General features: G+C 36.2%; 3 protein-coding genes across 3 annotated transcripts; 1 reads left to right on the forward strand and 2 right to left on the reverse strand.

Annotated features, from left to right (window-relative positions):
* Positions 1-1458: 1458 nt before the first annotated feature.
* LOC18015257 (protein SENESCENCE-ASSOCIATED GENE 21, mitochondrial) lies at positions 1459-2315 on the reverse strand. Its single transcript, XM_006396382.2, has 2 exons — positions 2012-2315; positions 1459-1906 (listed from the first exon to the last, which is right to left on the reverse strand). The coding sequence occupies exons 1-2, from the start codon at positions 2083-2085 to the stop codon at positions 1696-1698; spliced, it is 285 nt and encodes a 94-aa protein (XP_006396445.1). The 5' UTR covers positions 2086-2315; the 3' UTR covers positions 1459-1695.
* A 6881-nt stretch (positions 2316-9196) lies between these two features.
* LOC112085130 lies at positions 9197-10180 on the reverse strand. The gene has a single exon (XM_024154152.1). It carries the CDS (start codon positions 10178-10180, stop codon positions 9197-9199), a length of 984 nt encoding a protein of 327 aa, XP_024009920.1.
* Positions 10181-12710: 2530 nt separating this feature from the next.
* LOC18015286 (poly [ADP-ribose] polymerase 2) lies at positions 12711-16626 on the forward strand. Its single transcript, XM_006396383.2, has 18 exons — positions 12711-12794; positions 12901-13162; positions 13278-13423; positions 13500-13581; positions 13701-13936; positions 14170-14293; positions 14410-14465; positions 14547-14620; positions 14724-14770; positions 14864-14913; positions 15033-15095; positions 15190-15270; positions 15381-15491; positions 15583-15658; positions 15768-15910; positions 15998-16071; positions 16206-16311; positions 16406-16626. Exons 1-18 carry the CDS (start codon positions 12711-12713, stop codon positions 16496-16498), a joined length of 1908 nt encoding a protein of 635 aa, XP_006396446.1. The 3' UTR covers positions 16499-16626.
* Positions 16627-18548: the final 1922 nt, after the last annotated feature.

Here is an 18548-nt window from a genome sequence, read left to right on the forward strand (position 1 = left end):
CAATTTAAAATTAAAAAAAAAACATTACAAATACTTTATAAAATGCATTTTAAAAATTTAAAAAAATACAGACATCCGTTCAAAATCCGCCGGGGAAATTTCACGTTGAAGTCTTCTAAAAAGGGTTATTTTTGCATTTGACCAAATATTTGACTTTTCGTAGTAGACTTCTTTTTGCAGTCTGCGAGAAGAAAATGTTATTTTTGCAATTGACCAAAAGTTTGACTTTTAGAGCAGACTTCTTAAGAAGTCTGCTGACGAGTAAAAGAAGTCTGCTATAGTAAAGAAGTCTGCTTATGAAGTCTACTCTACAAAAGAAGTTTACTCAAGGTTATTTTTGCAATTGACCAAAATATTGACTTTCGACCGAATCTTCTTTAACAGTCTGCTTGTAGGTCAGATTTGCATTTGACCGAATCTTAATTAAATAAATAGCAGACTTCTAAAAGACGTCTGCTATTTATTTTTTTTTAGCAGACTTCTGCTATAAAAGTCAAAAGTTATCAAAATCTTGGTTAATTGCAAAAATAACCTCTCGAGTCAAATTACGAAATAGCAGACTTCTAAAGAAGTCTGCTATAAAAGTCAAAGTTCTTCAATTTTTTTGGTCAAATGCAAAAATAACCTTTTCTTCTCGCAGACTGCAAAAGAAGTCTACATGATTTTTTTTGTTTACAAAGGACAATTCGCAGACTTCTTTTGAAGTCTGCTTACACAAATATTAAAAAAAAGTCAATTGCAAATCTAACCTCTGCGTTGACTAGCAGACTGAAAAAGAAGTCTGCTTTCGCGAAACAGAGCTAAATGTTAAAGAAAATGAAGTAGATGTTTACCTACTTCCAATTTAAATTTGATTAACTTTGACAAACACCCAGAATTTTGTATAGCACCGATAACAAACTAGCTAAGTCGTTGTTATGCAAGAATCTCCAAAATAGATGATTTATGAAATTGGAATTTATAAAAATGAGCATGAAAGAGTTTTTTAGATGAAATTGGAGAGAAATTTGTAGGTAAAATGAAGTTATAAGCGACATAATAAACATTTAGAGCTTCAAAATTGCTTGGACAAACATTTAGAGCTTCAAAACTGGTTGGTAATGGTGGTTGGCAAAATTGAAGAAGATGACATTTTCGTAAACAAATGATATATTTTAGGATGGTTGTGTCTTTTTAGTATTTTTTTAAAAAAAACAAAAATTAAAAATATAATGACATTTTTGTGAATATATGTGGTTGTAAGGAGATAATAGGGAGAAAGTGGTATTTATTAAAGAGGAAAAAAAAAGAGGTTACTTTTGCATTTGACTTCAAATTGTAAGTTATTTGTGCAAATACCCCTTAATTTTACTACAAAAGAAGTCGAACCTACCAGATGACGATATATTTTCTAAGATCGAGTCAATGTTAATTGTGTTAAGCTATGTTAAAATGTGGCGAAATTGCTAGTAAATCAACGTTTTAAGAAAGAAAAATAACTCTATTATGAATACATCATACATCAAACGATCCTTTTGTTACAAAACAGAGGAACCAAACGTTTCTCTATTTATTTATTACAGAATCGCAATTAGCAGATGATAATGGGGTTCACCGCAGCAGATCATTACCCCTTAATTCCCCTAATCTCCTCTTATTAAGACAATAAATAATTAATCAAAAAGAGCTGCCCCTTTTTTTAATCAATTAATTTAATCACTGCTTGTTGTTCAAAAGAGCTGCTCGTAGCTCCGCTGGGTCAATCTCATTGGAACCGGTTTCCGGTCTGTAATAACCGGTTTTGGGATCTGGAACCCAAGAAATCTTCTGGTTCGATTCTTCCGCTCCCTTCTTCTTCATCACAGCCGAAGCAACGGCTCCACTTCTTCCACCGCTCGATTGCGCCGCCGTGGCCGCGAACCCGCGTCTGTTTAACAAAGAAACGCAAAAACGACACCGTTCAGAAAAACAGAGCGTAACGAGGAAAAAAAACAGAGCATAAACGAGAAAAGTCAGAGCATAGCGATATTACCGGAAGATTGCATTGGAGAGTTCTCGAGAGACGAAAGCAGATACGAGCTTAACGTCAGAGAGAGAACGAGCCATTTTTGGTTTCTTGAAGAGAGAGAGAGAGGGATAGAACAGACAATGAAAAGGTTCAAACTTTTTTTTTTGTTCGTTGGGAGTTTTTCTTTCTTCTTTTTTTCGCCGCCGCAGAAGGAGAGATTTATCCGAGAATTGCAAATGTTAATATCTGCGGCAACGAGATTGAAAGAAACTTGGTGTCGTCTGTGTTCTCTCTCTCTCAAACTTTTCGAAATTGGCTTGAGGGATGTGAAATGAGAGAGACGAGAGAGGAAGGTTTATATAGAAGAGGAGGAGGAGGAGGAAAGGAGAGAAGCAACTTCGAAATTGTCTTTTCACTCCCCCAAAAACGACTTCGTCAATTTGTGGCCGTTGACTCATAATTAGCTTTGCCTTTTTTTTTGTTTCTTTCATTAAGTCAAAATTAGCCTTTATTATGTTTTATAAAAATAGTTTTGATTCAGTTTTAAATGTGTGATATTAGTATATAACTAAAAGGATGTTAAACCAATGTGGGATGCCCAAAAAAAAAACTATTTTTATATTGAGATTCTTTAAAACAATTTAAGAGTTTCATACATTTTAAAAAGCTTTTTTTAGTGTAGGAAATATACAATCTAACTAAAATAGCATTCTATTGATTAGAAATGGTATAGATAGATTGGAAATTGAAGCACTGATTTATATTTATTTTTTTCATAAAAAATAAAAATATTTATGGAAACGGATGGAACAATACCTGTTTAGCTTAGAGCAAAAAACTTTAAAATTTTCCCATTTAATTTTTAAATTGAGCTATCATCTAGTATTTACTAATACAATAGTCTGATTAAATTTACATATTTTTTCAACAATCTGATTTATAATTCTTAATTGTGAGAATCGTTAAATCTCAATGAAAACGGTAACAAAAATGATTTTCTTTTATGTAGCTTAGAAATATAGAATATTATTCGAAGGGCTTAATGATTGAGGCTAATCTACATGTAGACGTGTGTAAAGTAGGCCAAGTAACGCTAGATATATGTAAGTGTTTTGGCAATGTCAAGATGCCATTGGTTGAAGTTTCTACTTGTGTTATTGAATACTACTTTCATGGTTTAGAATAACAATATAAAATTCAGACGAAAAAGAAAAAAGAATAACAATATACTCCTTTCTTTTGACAACGAAAGAATTTCAATATTTTTCTTTTTCATGAACAATATAAGATGCTAATAATATACGAATCATATGATATAATTTCTTGTGTCGAAAATATGGTATAATATTATCGTAAACTATTTTGAGGCGGTGGAGTTTCTTTTTATTGGTTGTGGACGACCACTTGCAACGTGAAGGGGTTCTTTGCTGCGTGGTTTCGCCCCCAGCTTCATATACGAAGCAAATTGTTTCTTCGTTCTTTTTTTTTTTAATAGAATAATCTTTTGTTGGCTTTCTCGATGATAGTTTTTTTTTTTTTTTACTATCTTTACATACAGATTTAAAATAAGAATTATACGTAACTTAGATGATCGTACTTTTTATAATCGATATGCAGAATATCAATATTTTTGCAATTACTTTGTCACAAAAAGGTTTTGCTATTAAAATCGGTTATAGTAACTAATTAAGTCGCAATAATAATTGAATCGCTCTAACTTTTGGACATCATTATAAATTAGTTGACTAAATAAGATTTGTTTGAATATGATCATACTAAACCATTTGATGCTATGGTAATGTTTTTATCATTCAGAATATCAATTAAATTTTGTGTTCTTCTACTTAAAAACACCAATATATATATATATATATAATGCATATGCTACAAATATATAAACCAATAAAAACAACATTTCATTTATCGAATATAACAATTTATGATTATTCTGCTGAATCATCACTTAGCTCTAAGGTTTCAACTGATTTTTGTGTCTATTTTTACTGCTTAATTATTGCTATAATTTGTTTTCTAGAAAAACTATTGTGTTTTAACGCCAAATGTGTACTATCTTAAGGAATTGAATGAATCTAAACGAGCAAAAGATAAAGTAGAGTCTGGGGATGAGGACAGGCTGTAATGTTAGGCAGTTGGTATTATATGGACTGTGAACATGTCTTTGGTTCTCTCCATCAACACCACTTAGCATTTGTGATGTTTCTTAGCTTTTGCATGTTCTCTCCTTTTTTGGTTGTTGTTGGCCAAAATCGCTCTCTCTTCTTTTACATGGCTCACCTGATAATTAGCTGTCGTCTAAAATTTGATTAAACGAATATTAATTTTTTTTTATAGTGCTTATCATCAAATAAACGTTTTATTACAAGCCTACATTTGCCATCTAATCTAATTGTAAAAACTAATAATTTGAAACCATCTAATTTTACTAACGTTTTTTTTGTTGTTTGTTTTTCTAAATAAGCAAAAAGTTCGAGATACAAAACGATTTGGTCCTTGATTTCTTATACTTCTTTATTTTGCTTCGCGCCATAAATATAACTTTTCACATCACGTTTTTTTTTTGGGCTCAATATCTGCTTTTCATTAACCAAAATTTAGTCTTACAATCGATTATCCACTTAGGCACTATAGAATACAACTTAGGAACATAAAAGAATGAACTCAGATTACTATTCTACCTCCCACACAGTTTCCAACTTTCCTCCCCTTGCTTGAAACCCAACCTCTGCATCTTCGAAATGAAATATGAGGTGAGGTGTTTGATCAATATGGCCCGTCTTAACATCAGGTTTAGTAGGCCGTTTTAGCAGTGGACTAGAATAACTGTCATGAATAAATGTACAAAATTATCAATAAATGGGCCAAAAATAGTGAAAACAAAATAATTCAAGGCTTTTCATAATGAGCCTTAAGACATTTATGTCTTCGTGGACATCCATAGGCCCTTGATTTTGCTTCCGCTAATTACATGCTATTTTCTTTTTTTGTTAAAGAAAAATATGGTATGTATGTTAAGTTTACTGTGTAAAATCTATCGAGGAGACATGTGAATTTGATCTTCAAACATGGTACTGATTCCCTAAAACATAATGTATATTCTAGCCAAGAGCTTAAGCACATTTTCTTCCAATAAAAATTATTAGCTTACAATCCAGGACTCTGTAAGCAATTAGTGTTTTAATCGTCGGAATTAATGTATTACACGCAACGCAAATAAACATTTTTTATTAAGGGAAAAACTCAGATCTTATTATTTTCATAAGCAGTGTATATATACATTACATAACTAATGCATCAGAAACCCTAATGGGCCATGAGACATTAACCTGATGGTTAATGAGCCGGTTACTAGAAGTCCATTTGTTTATAACACTCCCCCTTGGACAAGGTAACCGTACCTGTCACAAAACCGGGATCTCTATAATGCGCTGGGGAACGTTGCCTCATTAAAACCTTACCAGGAAAACCCAGTGGGAAAAACCATGGTGAAGGAAAAAGAGTACAACACGCATTACTCCCCCTGGTTTAGGCATCATTGTAGATCTCTAAGTCTACGCATTCCTATCTGATGAATGAGCTTCCGGAGTGTAGAAGTCGGTAATGATTTAGTGAATAGATCGGCTGAATTTTCGCTTGATCGGACTTGCTGAACCTTGACCTGACCATCCTTCTGTAGCTCATGAGTGAAGAAGAATTTGGGCAGAATATGCTTCGTCCGGTCACCTTTGATGTAGCCGTCCTTGAGTTCAGCGATACAAGCTGCATTGTCTTCATACATCACCGTAGGCTCCTTATCTTCGTCCATACCACAATCTGATCGGATATGCTGAGTCATGGACCGCAACCAAACACACTCTCTACTAGCTTCGTGAATGGCCAAGATTTCCGCATGGTTGGATGAGGTAGCGGCAATACTCTGCTTCATGGATCTCCAAGATATGGCTGTTCCTCCATGCGTGAAAACATAACCGGTTTGAGACCGGGCACAGTGCGGATCTGACAAATATCCTGCATCAGCAAAACCAACTAGACCATCCTTGTTATGGTTAGAATAAAATAATCCCAAGTCCTTAGTACCTTGAAGGTATCTAAGGATGTGCTTAATACCGTTCCAGTGCCTTTGAGTTGGACACGAATTAAAGCGAGCTAAGAGGCTCACGGCAAAGCAGATGTCTGGTCTAGTGTGACTAGCCAAGTACATTAATGCTCCTATAGCACTGAGGTATGGCATTTCAGGACCGAGGATTTCTTCATCGTCCTTCTTTGGACCGAATGGATCACTATCCAATCCAAGGCTCCTCACAACCATTGGGCTGGTCAATGGGTGGGCCTAGTCCATATTGAATCTCTTGTGTACCTTTTCAATGTATGCCAATTGATGCACAAGGATTCCGTCATTGACGTACTCAAGTTGTAATCCCAAACAGAATTTAGTTTTGCCTAGGTCTTTCATTTCAAACTCTGCTTTTAAGCATTCAACTGTTTGGGCGATTTCACCAGATGTTCCGAGGATGTTCAAGTCATCCACGTATACTGCTATGATTACAAATCCTTTGTTTTGATATTTTCTGATGAAGATGCATGGACTGATCGGATCGTTTTCGTAGCCTTCTCTGATGAGATATTCGCTTAACCGGTTATACCACATACGTCCGCTTTGTTTCAGTCCATATAAGGATTTGTTCAGCCTAATGCAGTGTTTATCACGAGATGCATGCTTATCTTTGAGCTCAATACCATCTGGTAATCTCATATAGATTTCACTGTCCAGTGGTCCATAAAGATATGCGGTTACAACATCCATTAACCGTAAATCTAAGTTTTCTCTTATGGCTAGACTTATGAGGAATCGAAATGTAGTTGCATCCACCACTGGAGAATAAGTCTCCTCATAATCGATTCCGGGTCTCTGTGAGAATCCTTGTGCTACAAGGCGTGCCTTGTATCTAACGACTTCGCCGAATTCATTTCTTTTACGCACAAAGACCCATTTGTTTCCCACTGGTTTAACATCGAATGGTGTCCTTAAGATCGGACCAAACACATTCCGTTTCTTTAAACTATTCAACTCCACGTTTATGGCTTCTTTCCATTTCAGCCAATATGATCTACGAGTGCACTCAATTATAGACGTGGGTTCTAGATCCTCTTGCGTGTGCGAAATCTCAAGTGCTACTTTGTATGCAAAAGTTTCATTGATGTCGACATCTTTTCTGTTCCATAGAGAACCGAATATGATATAATTGATTGAGATCTCATTATTATCAATCCCTTCAGAACCTTGAGTTTTGGCGTCCCAAACCTCTTGAGATGGTTTGATAGGGTAAGTATCAGCTGAGGCTGTATCCGTGTTCTCTTGAATCCCGGTTTCAATCATTGCACCTTTCTTTGATATCCGGGGATTCTTATCTTTGGAACCTGGTGGTCTGCCACGTTTCTTACGTGCGTCAGACTCTGTAGCAACTTGACTTTTCCCTGAGGGGACATCTATTCGTACTGGTGCATTACAAGCTGGTATGTACGATTTGGTAACTTTGTTCGGGTCAGCAAAGGAATCTGGCAATTGATTAGCTAGCTTTTGTAAATGTATAATTCTTTGGACCTCTGAATCACATTCTAGAGTCCGAGGATCTTGCCATTGTGTGGATGTTTGATTCCATGAAAGTTCTTTTACCAGCTTGTCTGTCTCACCACCTAATCTAGGATATACCGATTCATCAAATCGGCAATCTGCATATCTGGCTTTAAACAGATCTCCTGTAGTTGGCTCGAGATATTTTATGATGGTGGGAGAATCAAAACCAACATTTATTCCCATCCTCCTTTGAGGTCCCATTTTAGTCCTCTGTGGTGGTGCAATGGGTACATAGACTGAACACCCAAATGTTTTAATATGGGAGACGTCTGGCTCATGACCCGTTAGCAATTGGGATGGTGAATATTTGTGCTCACTAGATGGTCGTATGCGTATTAGTTCAGCGGCATGTAAGACTGCGTGTCCCCAAGCTGAGACCGGGAGTTGTGACCTCATGAGTAATGGTCTAGCAACCCATTGAATTCGTTTAATGAAGGATTCAGCTAATCCATTTTGTGTATGGACATGTGGAACGGGATGTTCAACACTTACCCCTATGGACATACAATATTCATTAAACGCTTGGGAAGTGAATTCACCAGCATTATCAAGATGTATAGTCTTTAATGGGAAGTCTGGAAAATGGGCTCGTAATCTGATGATTTGGGCCAATAACCTAGCAAAAGCCTGGTTCCTAGAAGAGAGCAGACATACATGCGACCAGCGGGTCGATGCGTCAATGAGGACCATGAAATATCTGAATGTCCCACAAGGTGGGTGAATTGGTCCACATATGTCTCCTTGGATTCTTTCCAGAAAGTTCAAGGTCTCTTTAGACACTTTGACTGGTGAAGGTCGGGTAATCAGTTTCCCTTGTGAGCAAGCTGTGCACTTGAGGTGCTGAGGGAAAATACCATTTGGTTTAAGGCTGTGCCCTTTAGAATTCTGGACTAATTTACGCATCATGTTCGCACCGGGATGACCCAGGCGATCATGCCAAATAGTGTAATCTAAAAACCATGCTTTGATAGCAGCATTAGCCTCAATCATACTGACTTTAGCATGGTAAATGCCAGTAGATACGGCGGGTATAGTTTCAAGAACTTGTTTATTGCCATTTATCATTTTAGTGATAATTAAAAACTCTTTGTTCCCTTCATCCTGAGTTTCGATATGGAAACCATTCAATCTTATGTCTTTGAAACTCAATAGGTTTCTCTTAGAACTGGGTGAGTATAAGGCATCAGAGATGTCTAGATATGTGCCATTTGATAACAACACATTAGCTTGGCCATGGTCCTCTATTAGGCTCGAACTACCCGCTATAGTGCTAATGTTTGCGGTTTTGATTACTAAATTTATGAAGTAATTCTTGTCTTTTAGAATGGTGTGGCTCGATCCACTATCCACAATGATATCCATATTGTCTTGCATATCTTCATTAAACAAGAATTATAATTCAATAACATGCAAAAATGAGATGTAAATAAAACATTACTCCATAAATTAAAATGTAAAAGCAAAAGGTCTTAAAAATCCAAAGTAAAGACAATAAATCCCAAAAACAAAAGATAAAAGTTTAAGGAGTAATGAAAAACAAATTCAGATTTTTGAGATCAATCAAGGAGGTCGGAGAGCTCATAATCCATGCCATCAATCTTATCATCCTTTGAGTCATCTTCATTGACTTGATGAACCAGGTTAGCCTCATGATTATCTTTCCCATACTTCTGGTAGAGCTCAGCAAGATATTTGGGAGTACGGCAGTTCTTGACCCAATGATTAGTCATTCCGCATCTTGAGCAAGGAGTTGGTCTAGATGAACTGCCTCTTTGGGTCGGTTTGTTGATACCACGACCCTTACCCCGACCAAAACTGAGGTTAGGTCGGTTATCTTGGTTCGGTCTACCGCGTCCTCTGCCGCGCAGTCCATGTCCATTTCCACGTCCACGTCCACGATCTGAGGATCTGTTACGTTGGACGAAGTTGGACTCTTTTCTAGTTCCTTCTGGCAATGGGGCTGATCCTGGAGGCCGCATGGCACTGTTCCTCAACAGAAGCTGATTGTTCTTCTCAGCAAGCAGTAAACAAGATATCAAATCCTCATAGGTGCTATGATTCATGGCACGGTATTGTTGTTGGAGAACAACATTGGGAGTGCCAAAAGTAGAGAATGTTTTCTCTAGCATATCCTTATCAGTGACCTCCTCGCCACATAGTTTTATGAGTGCAACTATCCGAAAGAGTTCGGAATTGAATTCTTCGACGGATTTGAAATCTTCGAACCGTAGGTTCTTCCAGTCGAACTTGGCTTGGGGCAGTATGACCGTTTTCTGATGGTCATATCGCTTTTTCAGTGCCACCCAAAGTTCGAGTGGATCCTCAAGAGTGAGGTATTGTTGCTTGAGAGACTCAGCGAGGTGATGGCGGATAATAAATATCGCCGAGTACCGTTCTGTTTGAGTCGCGGTGTTGGGATCTTTGATGCATTCACCCAGACTTTTTGAGTTCAGGTAGATCTTGGTGTCAAGGGCCCATTTGAGGTAGTTATCTCCGGAGACAGTGAGTGCCTCATATTCGACCTTCTGAATGTTTGACATCTGAAACATATAATAATTTATGTTAAATAATCAATAGTATGAGACTATGATCATTGGAATAAGGGATTTAAGGTATTCTTGGGAAAACTTTCCATTTAAGGAAACTTGCTATTTTAGGAAACTTGATATATAAGGGAACTCTAAAATCGAACCTTAGGGTTTATAACCTAGCCGGTTTACTAGGGTTTCCAAATTTAGCTCTAATAGATAAACATTGGTTTTTTTTTTTTTTATTAAGGGTTTAGGGTTTAGGGTTTAGGATTTAGGCAATCTAGAGATTGATTTTGGAAACTAATTTGAAATTAACCGATTAAGCTTAAACCGATCGGATTGATCGATTAAACAACAAAACCGGTTAAATTAGATTTAATTTTGGAAACCGGTTATTAGGATTATTAATCGGTTAAGGGATTAAACTAAACAGATTTGCTAGGGTTCGTAAACTAATAAAATAATACTTAAGTTCGTAAAAGAACAAACACCATATATTAATTTATTCCTATCATGCCGTATAACTAAGTTCTCACCCAAACAATTAACTTAATCAATGAATCCATAAATATGACCATGAAAGTAAGAAAGCGTATGATTTATCTAGAAGAGTACAAAATTATAAGTCATGTGCTGGTCATGCAAAATTTGGCCTCAAAATTTTGATGCAGGATTCATATAATATACTGAAATTGACGTGTATGGTTCACAAGAAAAAGACAGACATGGTTTCATGCACTAGGATCTACGACTACCTATAGCAAGCTGTTTACTAAAAACTAGTATAGATTCGTCGATTAATTAGCATGTGATATATCAAAAACAATTCTGTAAAAGTAATTACTATTCAAGACGTCCATATAAACAGTGCAAGACATCAATATATAATTTAACAATAATTTGTTTTAACAACAACATAAAGTGTAAACAGATTTGTGAGCAAACCTTGAATAGATCTAAAGATATTCTTTGCAAAATTCATATTTAGAACAAAATATAGTTGTGCATATATTTCTATTCCTTTAAAACATGTTGGGTGATTTACGAAAACAACAAGATATATACAATTTTACCTTAACAATTAAACATGACCACAAATTCATAAATAATATAACAATTGAGCAAAGCAGTCGTGACTTATTAAACGTACACAAAACACAAGCATGAATAATAAAATAATATAGCATATAAGGATGCATTAGTTTTTAGCAAGCGGCGATTGATCATGTGAACATGAAAATAATATTATAAAACCGATCCGTATTTATAATATTCTCTCAAACAGGTTTGCATATATATGTATATGTAAAATACGAGATGCTCGCTTATGATGCGTGTGAATTATGAGGTTACTAACCTTGTTGATTAACGAGAGAGAAAAGGAGAAGATCGGAGAGATCGGATGTTGGAGGGACAAAGGAAAAAACTCAGTTGATTAGAGTTTCGTGCTGATAACGTATTAAGGGAAAAACTCAGATCTTATTATTTTCATAAACAGTGTATATATACATTACATAACTAATGCATCAGAAACCCTAATGGACCATGAGATATTAACCTGATGGTTAATGGGCCGGTTACTAAAAGTCTATTTGTTTATAATATTTTTGACTTTGTTTTTTGTTTTTATACGTCTAACTGATTTCTATTAGTCTATGGTATAACCCATATAATAATAATGTAATACATTAGAAATTTATTTAGGAGAATGAAAAATATAACTTGGATATTCTCTTGAAATTTTTTCGGACATACACAAACTTTGATTTATTGTCGGAAATAATTAGTGTATTTTGTTTTTTAATCTGTTAAAATATAAAGAATTGTGATCGATTCTCAATAGTCAACACAGTACTTAAACCGTTTACGGTGATTTGTAGGCACGTCTTTGGGAAAGTGATACTTTAAAAATGTTTTCTCCTTGTCTTTTATTTTTTTCTTTGTTTTAAACTAGTCATAATAACACATGTCAACCCAGAATCAACTGGCTTTTGTAAACTTACTTCAAAAATAAGAAATAACACCAAATTGAAAAAAAATTGTCAACACTATATTTTATTTTATTTTTCTAAAAAAAAGATTTTAAACCTATGTACATAAATTCTCTAAATTCAACTCTTTTCAAAAAGTAAGTATCTCTTTCATGATTTTTTTTATTTAATTTTTGAACATCATGATTTTTTATTTGTTTGTCATCGATTTATGGTAGGAAAGGAAAACTGGATGAAATAAAATCCTTTACAAAGGTCAGGTGTGGATTTAAAAGTATTATTCGGGGGTCTTTTCGAGCTTTAAAAAGTTATATGGGCAAAATCCGCAAAGCCAATAATCATCGAATTCAATTTTTAAGAAACAATTTTGAATTTCGAAAAAGGAAGATGAAAAAGCCCTAAAGCTTTCAAGGGAAGACATTGATGAAGGAGAGGACTTCAAATGCTCGCGCGAACTCTCTTCCGAAGTAAACCATAGAATCAGCCTTCTCTCCTCCGTCCCATTCCCTTCCCGACGAACTATTCTCCGGCGTAGAAGAAGTACGAAAATGGCGAACAAGCTTAAAGTCGACGAACTCCGTGCAAAGCTCACCGAGCGTGGACTTGATACCACCGGACTCAAAGCCGTTCTGGTATTTCTTCTTATTCTTCTACTCTCTCTCTCTATTCCGCTGAATCCATTTTGCATTGAAATCTTCTTATCTGGAATTGACTTTGGTGTTTCGACGGGATTTGCAGGTGGAGAGGCTTGAAGAGGCTATCGCAGAAGACAATAAGATTGAAGAATCGAAGAGCAAGAGGAAAAGAAACCACGATCCTTCGGATGGTAATGATGATTCGAACAAATTGATTGCAATCGAAGAGTTTCGTGGGATGAATGTGAAGGAGTTGCGCGAGGAAGCTAGTAAGAGAGGCTTAGTTCCAACGGGAACCAAAAAGGAACTTCTCGAGAGGCTCTGCAATGACGCAAACAACGATTCTAATGCCCCAATCAAATCCGGTAATGGGTTGATTCATTCTTTGGGATAATGAAAAATTTTGGTTGAAATTAATCTTCATGGTACTATGAAATTCTGTTTTTATTTATTGCCATTGTGTATGTATCGTGTTTTCAGGGAAAAATGGAGATGAAGATGACAACAATGGCTTTAAAGAAGAAAAGAAAGAAGAGAAAATAGTAACCGCGACGAAGAAGGGAGCAGCGGTATTGGATCAATGGATTCCTGATCAGATAAAGAGCCAGTACCATGTTCTTCAAAGGGTACCTAATCCGAGTTTACATCTTGTTTTGTATATGAATGTGGTTAGAAACTGAGATTCTCTGTTGAATGTTGTAGGGTGATGATGTTTATGATGCTATGTTAAATCAGACAAATGTCAGGGATAATAATAACAAGTTCTTTGTCCTACAAGTGCTAGGTCAGTCCTGGACAGTTTATGATTAGTTTCCTCCATTTCCTCGGTTGCTTTTGATATCTCTTTTGATTCTTTTTGGTTCACAAAATCCATTATCATGAATCTGTGTGATCTATACGCAGAGTCCGATAACCAGAAAACATATATGGTCTACTTCAGATGGGGAAGAGTTGGTGTGAAAGGACAGAGTAAATTAGATGGGCCTTTTGACTCTTGGGATCGTGCAATACAATTATTTACCAATAAATTCTGCGAGAAGACAAAGAATGATTGGTCTGACAGACAGGACTTTATCCCTCATCCCAAGTCCTATACATGGCTTGAAATGGACTATGACAAAGATGAAAATGATTCAGTTGTAAGTGTTTCAGTATCCTGACTAATGTCTCTAACTCTCTATATTCTCTTCCTAACTATTTGTAATGTGGCATGCTCGAAGGTATCTGTTGGAATGAGATATTTGTATGCATATTCCTCTTTTGTTTCCTAATCGAAGATACTTTTTTTCGTTTATTTGCATTTTTAAAGATCAATTCTTTTAGCAAGATTTATTCAGTTGCACTTTCTCGATGTTCACAAAAAATTTCTCAGGTCAATGATATTCCCACACCATCAGAAGTTAAACCTGAGACATCAAAGCTAGATCCCCGGGTTGCTAAGTTCATCTCTCTTATATGCAATGTAAGCATGATGGCACATCAAATGATGGAAATAGGTTAGTCTCTTTTTTTACCTTTTGTGGTATCCAATTGTTTGTCATTTGCCTGGTTTCTTTACTTCTAGCTGATCGTCATACTGCCTCTCATACATTTTCTAAATTTGAACTTGAAGGATATAACGCTAACAAATTGCCACTTGGCAAGCTAAGCAAGTCCACAATATCAAAGGTAAGAATAGTAAATGGTTTGATTACTCTCATTTTGTTTTGTTGTGATATCAGATGATAGCTCCTCTTGAATCTCCTCTAGGGTTATGAAGTGTTGAAGAGAATATCGGAGGTGATGGACCGGTATGACAGAGCGAGGCTTGAGGAACTGAGTGGGTATGTATCTGGTCATTTTCTAGACAAAGTGTCGCCTTTTGTGGAATATATACCACAAAGAAATTGGATTTGAGCTAGTCTAATTATATCATTATTGATGCAGAGAGTTCTATACTGTGATACCCCATGATTTTGGTTTTCAGAAAATGAGTAAGTTCATGTGTACATCTGTGCTGAGATTTAAGATAAAGAATGATATTATAACTAAATATTCACTAACTTCCGGATTCCGAGCTGTAACAGGTCAGTTTGTCATAGACACTCCTCAAAAGTTGAAACAGAAAATAGAAATGGTAATTCTTTTCTCTGTTTCCTACTTGACTAGTTTTGGCCTTCAGAAAAGTATTGGTTGGGTGCTTCAGAAAAGTATTAGTTTAAGGTGGGTTTTTAATACATTACTATTTAATTGAAGGTTGAAGCATTAGGTGAAATCGAACTCGCGACAAAGTTATTGTCCATTGACCCGAGATTGCAGGTAAGTCAGTCAGTCTATGTGGTTTTAAAGCATCAAATCACATCGTCGTATAGTTCTCTAATGGCATGACATCATTTCTTTGCAACGGCTGTAGGATGATCCTTTATATTATCACTACCAACAACTTAATTGTGGATTGACGCCAGTAGGCGCTGATTCAGAGGAGTTCTCTATGGTATACATTTCTGTCTTGTGAACTTCGAACGAACGTTTTTGATACTCGAGTACCTCAAAACATGTCTCATTTTTATACCTTTTGCTGTCTTCTCCTTGTACCAAAATCAGGTTGCCAACTACATGGAGAACACTCATGCAAAGACGCATTCGGGATACACAGTTGAGATTGCTCAACTATTTAAAGCTTCGAGAGCTGTTGAAGCTGATCGATTCCAACAGGTATGTTATGCTAACTATTGCAAGCTTGTATGTAAACAATTATTCTGATTTCTCATTTGGTCACTGTGAGACTTTTAACTTTTATTGGCAGTTCTCAAGTTCGAAGAACAGGATGCTACTATGGCATGGGTCACGTCTCACTAACTGGGCCGGTATTTTATCTCAAGGTAACAGGTTTTTCTAAATTTTTTTTTCTCTCTGTGTTTCTTTTTTTCTTCTCCCCTTGGGAAATTTTCAATTGCATAGTGAAGTAAACTAGTATTTGACACTAAACAGGTCTTCGAATAGCACCTCCTGAAGCGCCTGTAACAGGTTACATGTTCGGAAAAGGTGTTTACTTCGCTGACATGTTCTCCAAGAGTGCGAACTACTGCTACGCTAACAGTGGTTCTAATGACGGTGTTCTGCTCCTCTGCGAGGTATACGATCTTTTTCTCTCTTGCTCAGTTCAACATAATTTGGCTCTTTTTTTTTTAATGTTTTCCTAATGATCAACTCTTCTCTAGGTTGCTTTGGGAGACATGAATGAGCTTCTATATTCGGATTATAACGCGGATAAGTTGCCCCCGGGGAAGCTAAGGTACACAGATAATCTCATTCATATTTTCACACAAGTTCTTTATGGCAAATCCAATAGCGATGAATTATATGGTTTATTGACGGGTTTTCTAGTGTATATAAAAACTTGATTTGTGACTGATGATATTATTGCAGCACAAAAGGTGTGGGGAAAACAGCACCAAACCTATCAGAGGCTCAGACACTAGAGGACGGTGTTGTTGTTCCACTTGGCAAACCAGTGGATCATTCGAGCTCCAAGGTTTTTTTGCTTAGTTTCGTTTCAACAGATTCACAAAAAATCAAAATCTCTGAAAGATGTCAAATTGATTTTGATTTTTATTTTTGGTTTGCAGGGGACGTTATTGTACAATGAATATATTGTCTACAATACGGAACAAATCAAGATGCGATATGTGATCCAAGTCAAATTCAACTACAAGTACTAAAAACTTCTGTAGAGTACCTTTTGATGCTTATAAGTATTGGACTAGTATTTGTATTCGGCTTGGGATTTGACCCAGTGATTTACCCACAAGTGAGCTTAAGAAAGCTTTTTATTGTGCGGCTAAACATACTCCCGCTCATCTGAATTTGGGGACTTATTTATTAGGTTAAAAGAGAATGACGTTTTTTTTTGTTTACTTTATACTCTCTCTCACTATGTCACTAAAGAAAACGCAAGAGTACGTGGAGAAAGAAACCAAAACGAAATAAAGTAACAATAAATCTTAAATGAGTTGTTGCATTTGGTAAAGAGGAACAGGGATGAGGCACAAATTACTGTTTACTTTAACTAATATGTCGATGTTGGATACTCTACAGATTGGTGCAATAGCATCAGAATTTGAGAATTATATGTCTTTTGTACTCAATTATGAGGCACAGTGAAGATGTCGCTAGGTTTCTTGAATTTAACAGTGAAGACCTGAAGCAGGAGGCTAGACGAGTCCAGGTGGGTCCAGAAAATTTCCTCTTCACAATTTAAGAAAATTGTCGAAAAAACTTAAGAAGATTGTCTTTTTTTAGGAAAAAAAAAAAATTGTGCATATGTTACGTGCCAATGCAGGAAACGTATGACGTTAAAGCACAAAAACAGAGGAAAATGGGCAAAGCTCGTGCTAAAACGAGGATTGAATGTTAAATACGATGGAATTCGGGAAGCTATATCTGAACAACTTCAGATCAATGCTTTTTTTTTTTCGAGTTTACAGTCAAACAAAAAGGAAAATGAAATGTCAATACATGTTATTCATACTGGTTTTTGACATAACAACAGAAAAAGAAAAAAAAAAAAGAATAAGAAAAGCGAAACTGGTACGTAACACAATGTTGTCCCACACTGTAGGCATAAGCAAGAGCTACTTTAGTGGTCACTGCAACTTCAATCTAATAGGCTTTTTGCAGACCATAGTGAGCTTCCAAATGTGAACATATAATCAGGCAGTTCAAAGAGAACATTGAAACCTCTGTCTTGCAAAATTCCAAGAGCACGGTCCAACATGGTGTCTTTGAAGGGTTTAGAGATTACCAGGAAATTTGCTGGTCGCCAATGAAGTAACTCAGCCGATTCAATCAGGTCCACTGCCAAGAAAGTAATCTTTTCAGATTCATCCTCCAAAGTTTTGAAAATCACTCCAGCCTTATGATTGTCACGTGCCACCGAAAACTTGCTCTTACTACCATAAGCAGTCATTGACTCAACACCACCACCATAACCCTTGGCACTAAGAGTTGATCTGACATTATACCAAATCTCACTAGGTTTGGATGGGCAATCATCTACCAGCCAGAAGACGAGTACCGGTTCCGATGCAAGACGTTCACTCACTACACTGCGACCTAGTGACTTTACGCTTTGGTTGGTAAGCTTTTCTTTACAGAGCTGGTCAAAGCTGACAATGGTAGATGCATCTATCTCAGCACAGGTTCTAAAGATAACATTGAAACCTCTGCGTTCCAAGGCTTGGATAACACATTCGCACTTGGTGTCTTTTGATAAGTGTTCTGAGATTAGAATCATCAGATTTTGTGGTACATCATCGTTGTTCATTGCCCAGAAAACAATGTCCAATAACATCCTCGTAACTTTTGGATATTTACCCACTTTGGTTACGACTCTAGGCTTACACCAATAACCACCGTTATTTACATCAGCATTCCCGTAATCCATATCAACGTATGGCCTTATTAACACTTCATCACTATAACCCTTGCTGATGAGAACTGAGCCGAGAGTCGAAAAATCAAATGGGCAACCCTGGACATCCCAGAAGATGACTGTTTGAGACTGAGACCACTCTACACAAGAAGACAACGTATAAACAATTAATTCATGAACACAATTTAAACCCTAAACCCTTAAACCCTAACATATCAATCAACCAATGGCTGTGAATCATTTCAAAAAATATAAACAGAGAAGCAATATCAGGGAAGAGAAAGATCTTACCATCACAGTATTGGCGGTACAAAGAAGCTAGTCCACAAGAAAAACCA

The sequence above is a fragment of the Eutrema salsugineum genome, unplaced genomic scaffold (assembly GCF_000478725.1).
Source record: "Eutrema salsugineum unplaced genomic scaffold, Eutsalg1_0 scaffold_3, whole genome shotgun sequence".
Taxonomy (NCBI): Eukaryota; Viridiplantae; Streptophyta; class Magnoliopsida; order Brassicales; family Brassicaceae; genus Eutrema; species Eutrema salsugineum.

Bases quoted from the DNA above. Each gene is read 5' to 3' on its own strand.
- LOC18015257 (XM_006396382.2), bottom strand. From the start codon at position 2,085: ATGGCTCGTTCTCTCTCTGACGTTAAGCTCGTATCTGCTTTCGTCTCT. The intron at 1,907-2,011 runs GTAATATCGCTA...TTTGTTAAACAG, and splicing joins CTCTCCAATGCAATCTTCCG to ACGCGGGTTCGCGGCCACGG.
- LOC112085130 (XM_024154152.1), bottom strand. From the start codon at position 10,180: ATGTCAAACATTCAGAAGGTCGAATATGAGGCACTCACTGTCTCCGGA.
- LOC18015286 (XM_006396383.2), top strand. From the start codon at position 12,711: ATGGCGAACAAGCTTAAAGTCGACGAACTCCGTGCAAAGCTCACCGAG. The intron at 12,795-12,900 runs GTATTTCTTCTT...CGGGATTTGCAG, and splicing joins CCGGACTCAAAGCCGTTCTG to GTGGAGAGGCTTGAAGAGGC. The intron at 15,911-15,997 runs GTATACGATCTT...ACTCTTCTCTAG, and splicing joins GTGTTCTGCTCCTCTGCGAG to GTTGCTTTGGGAGACATGAA.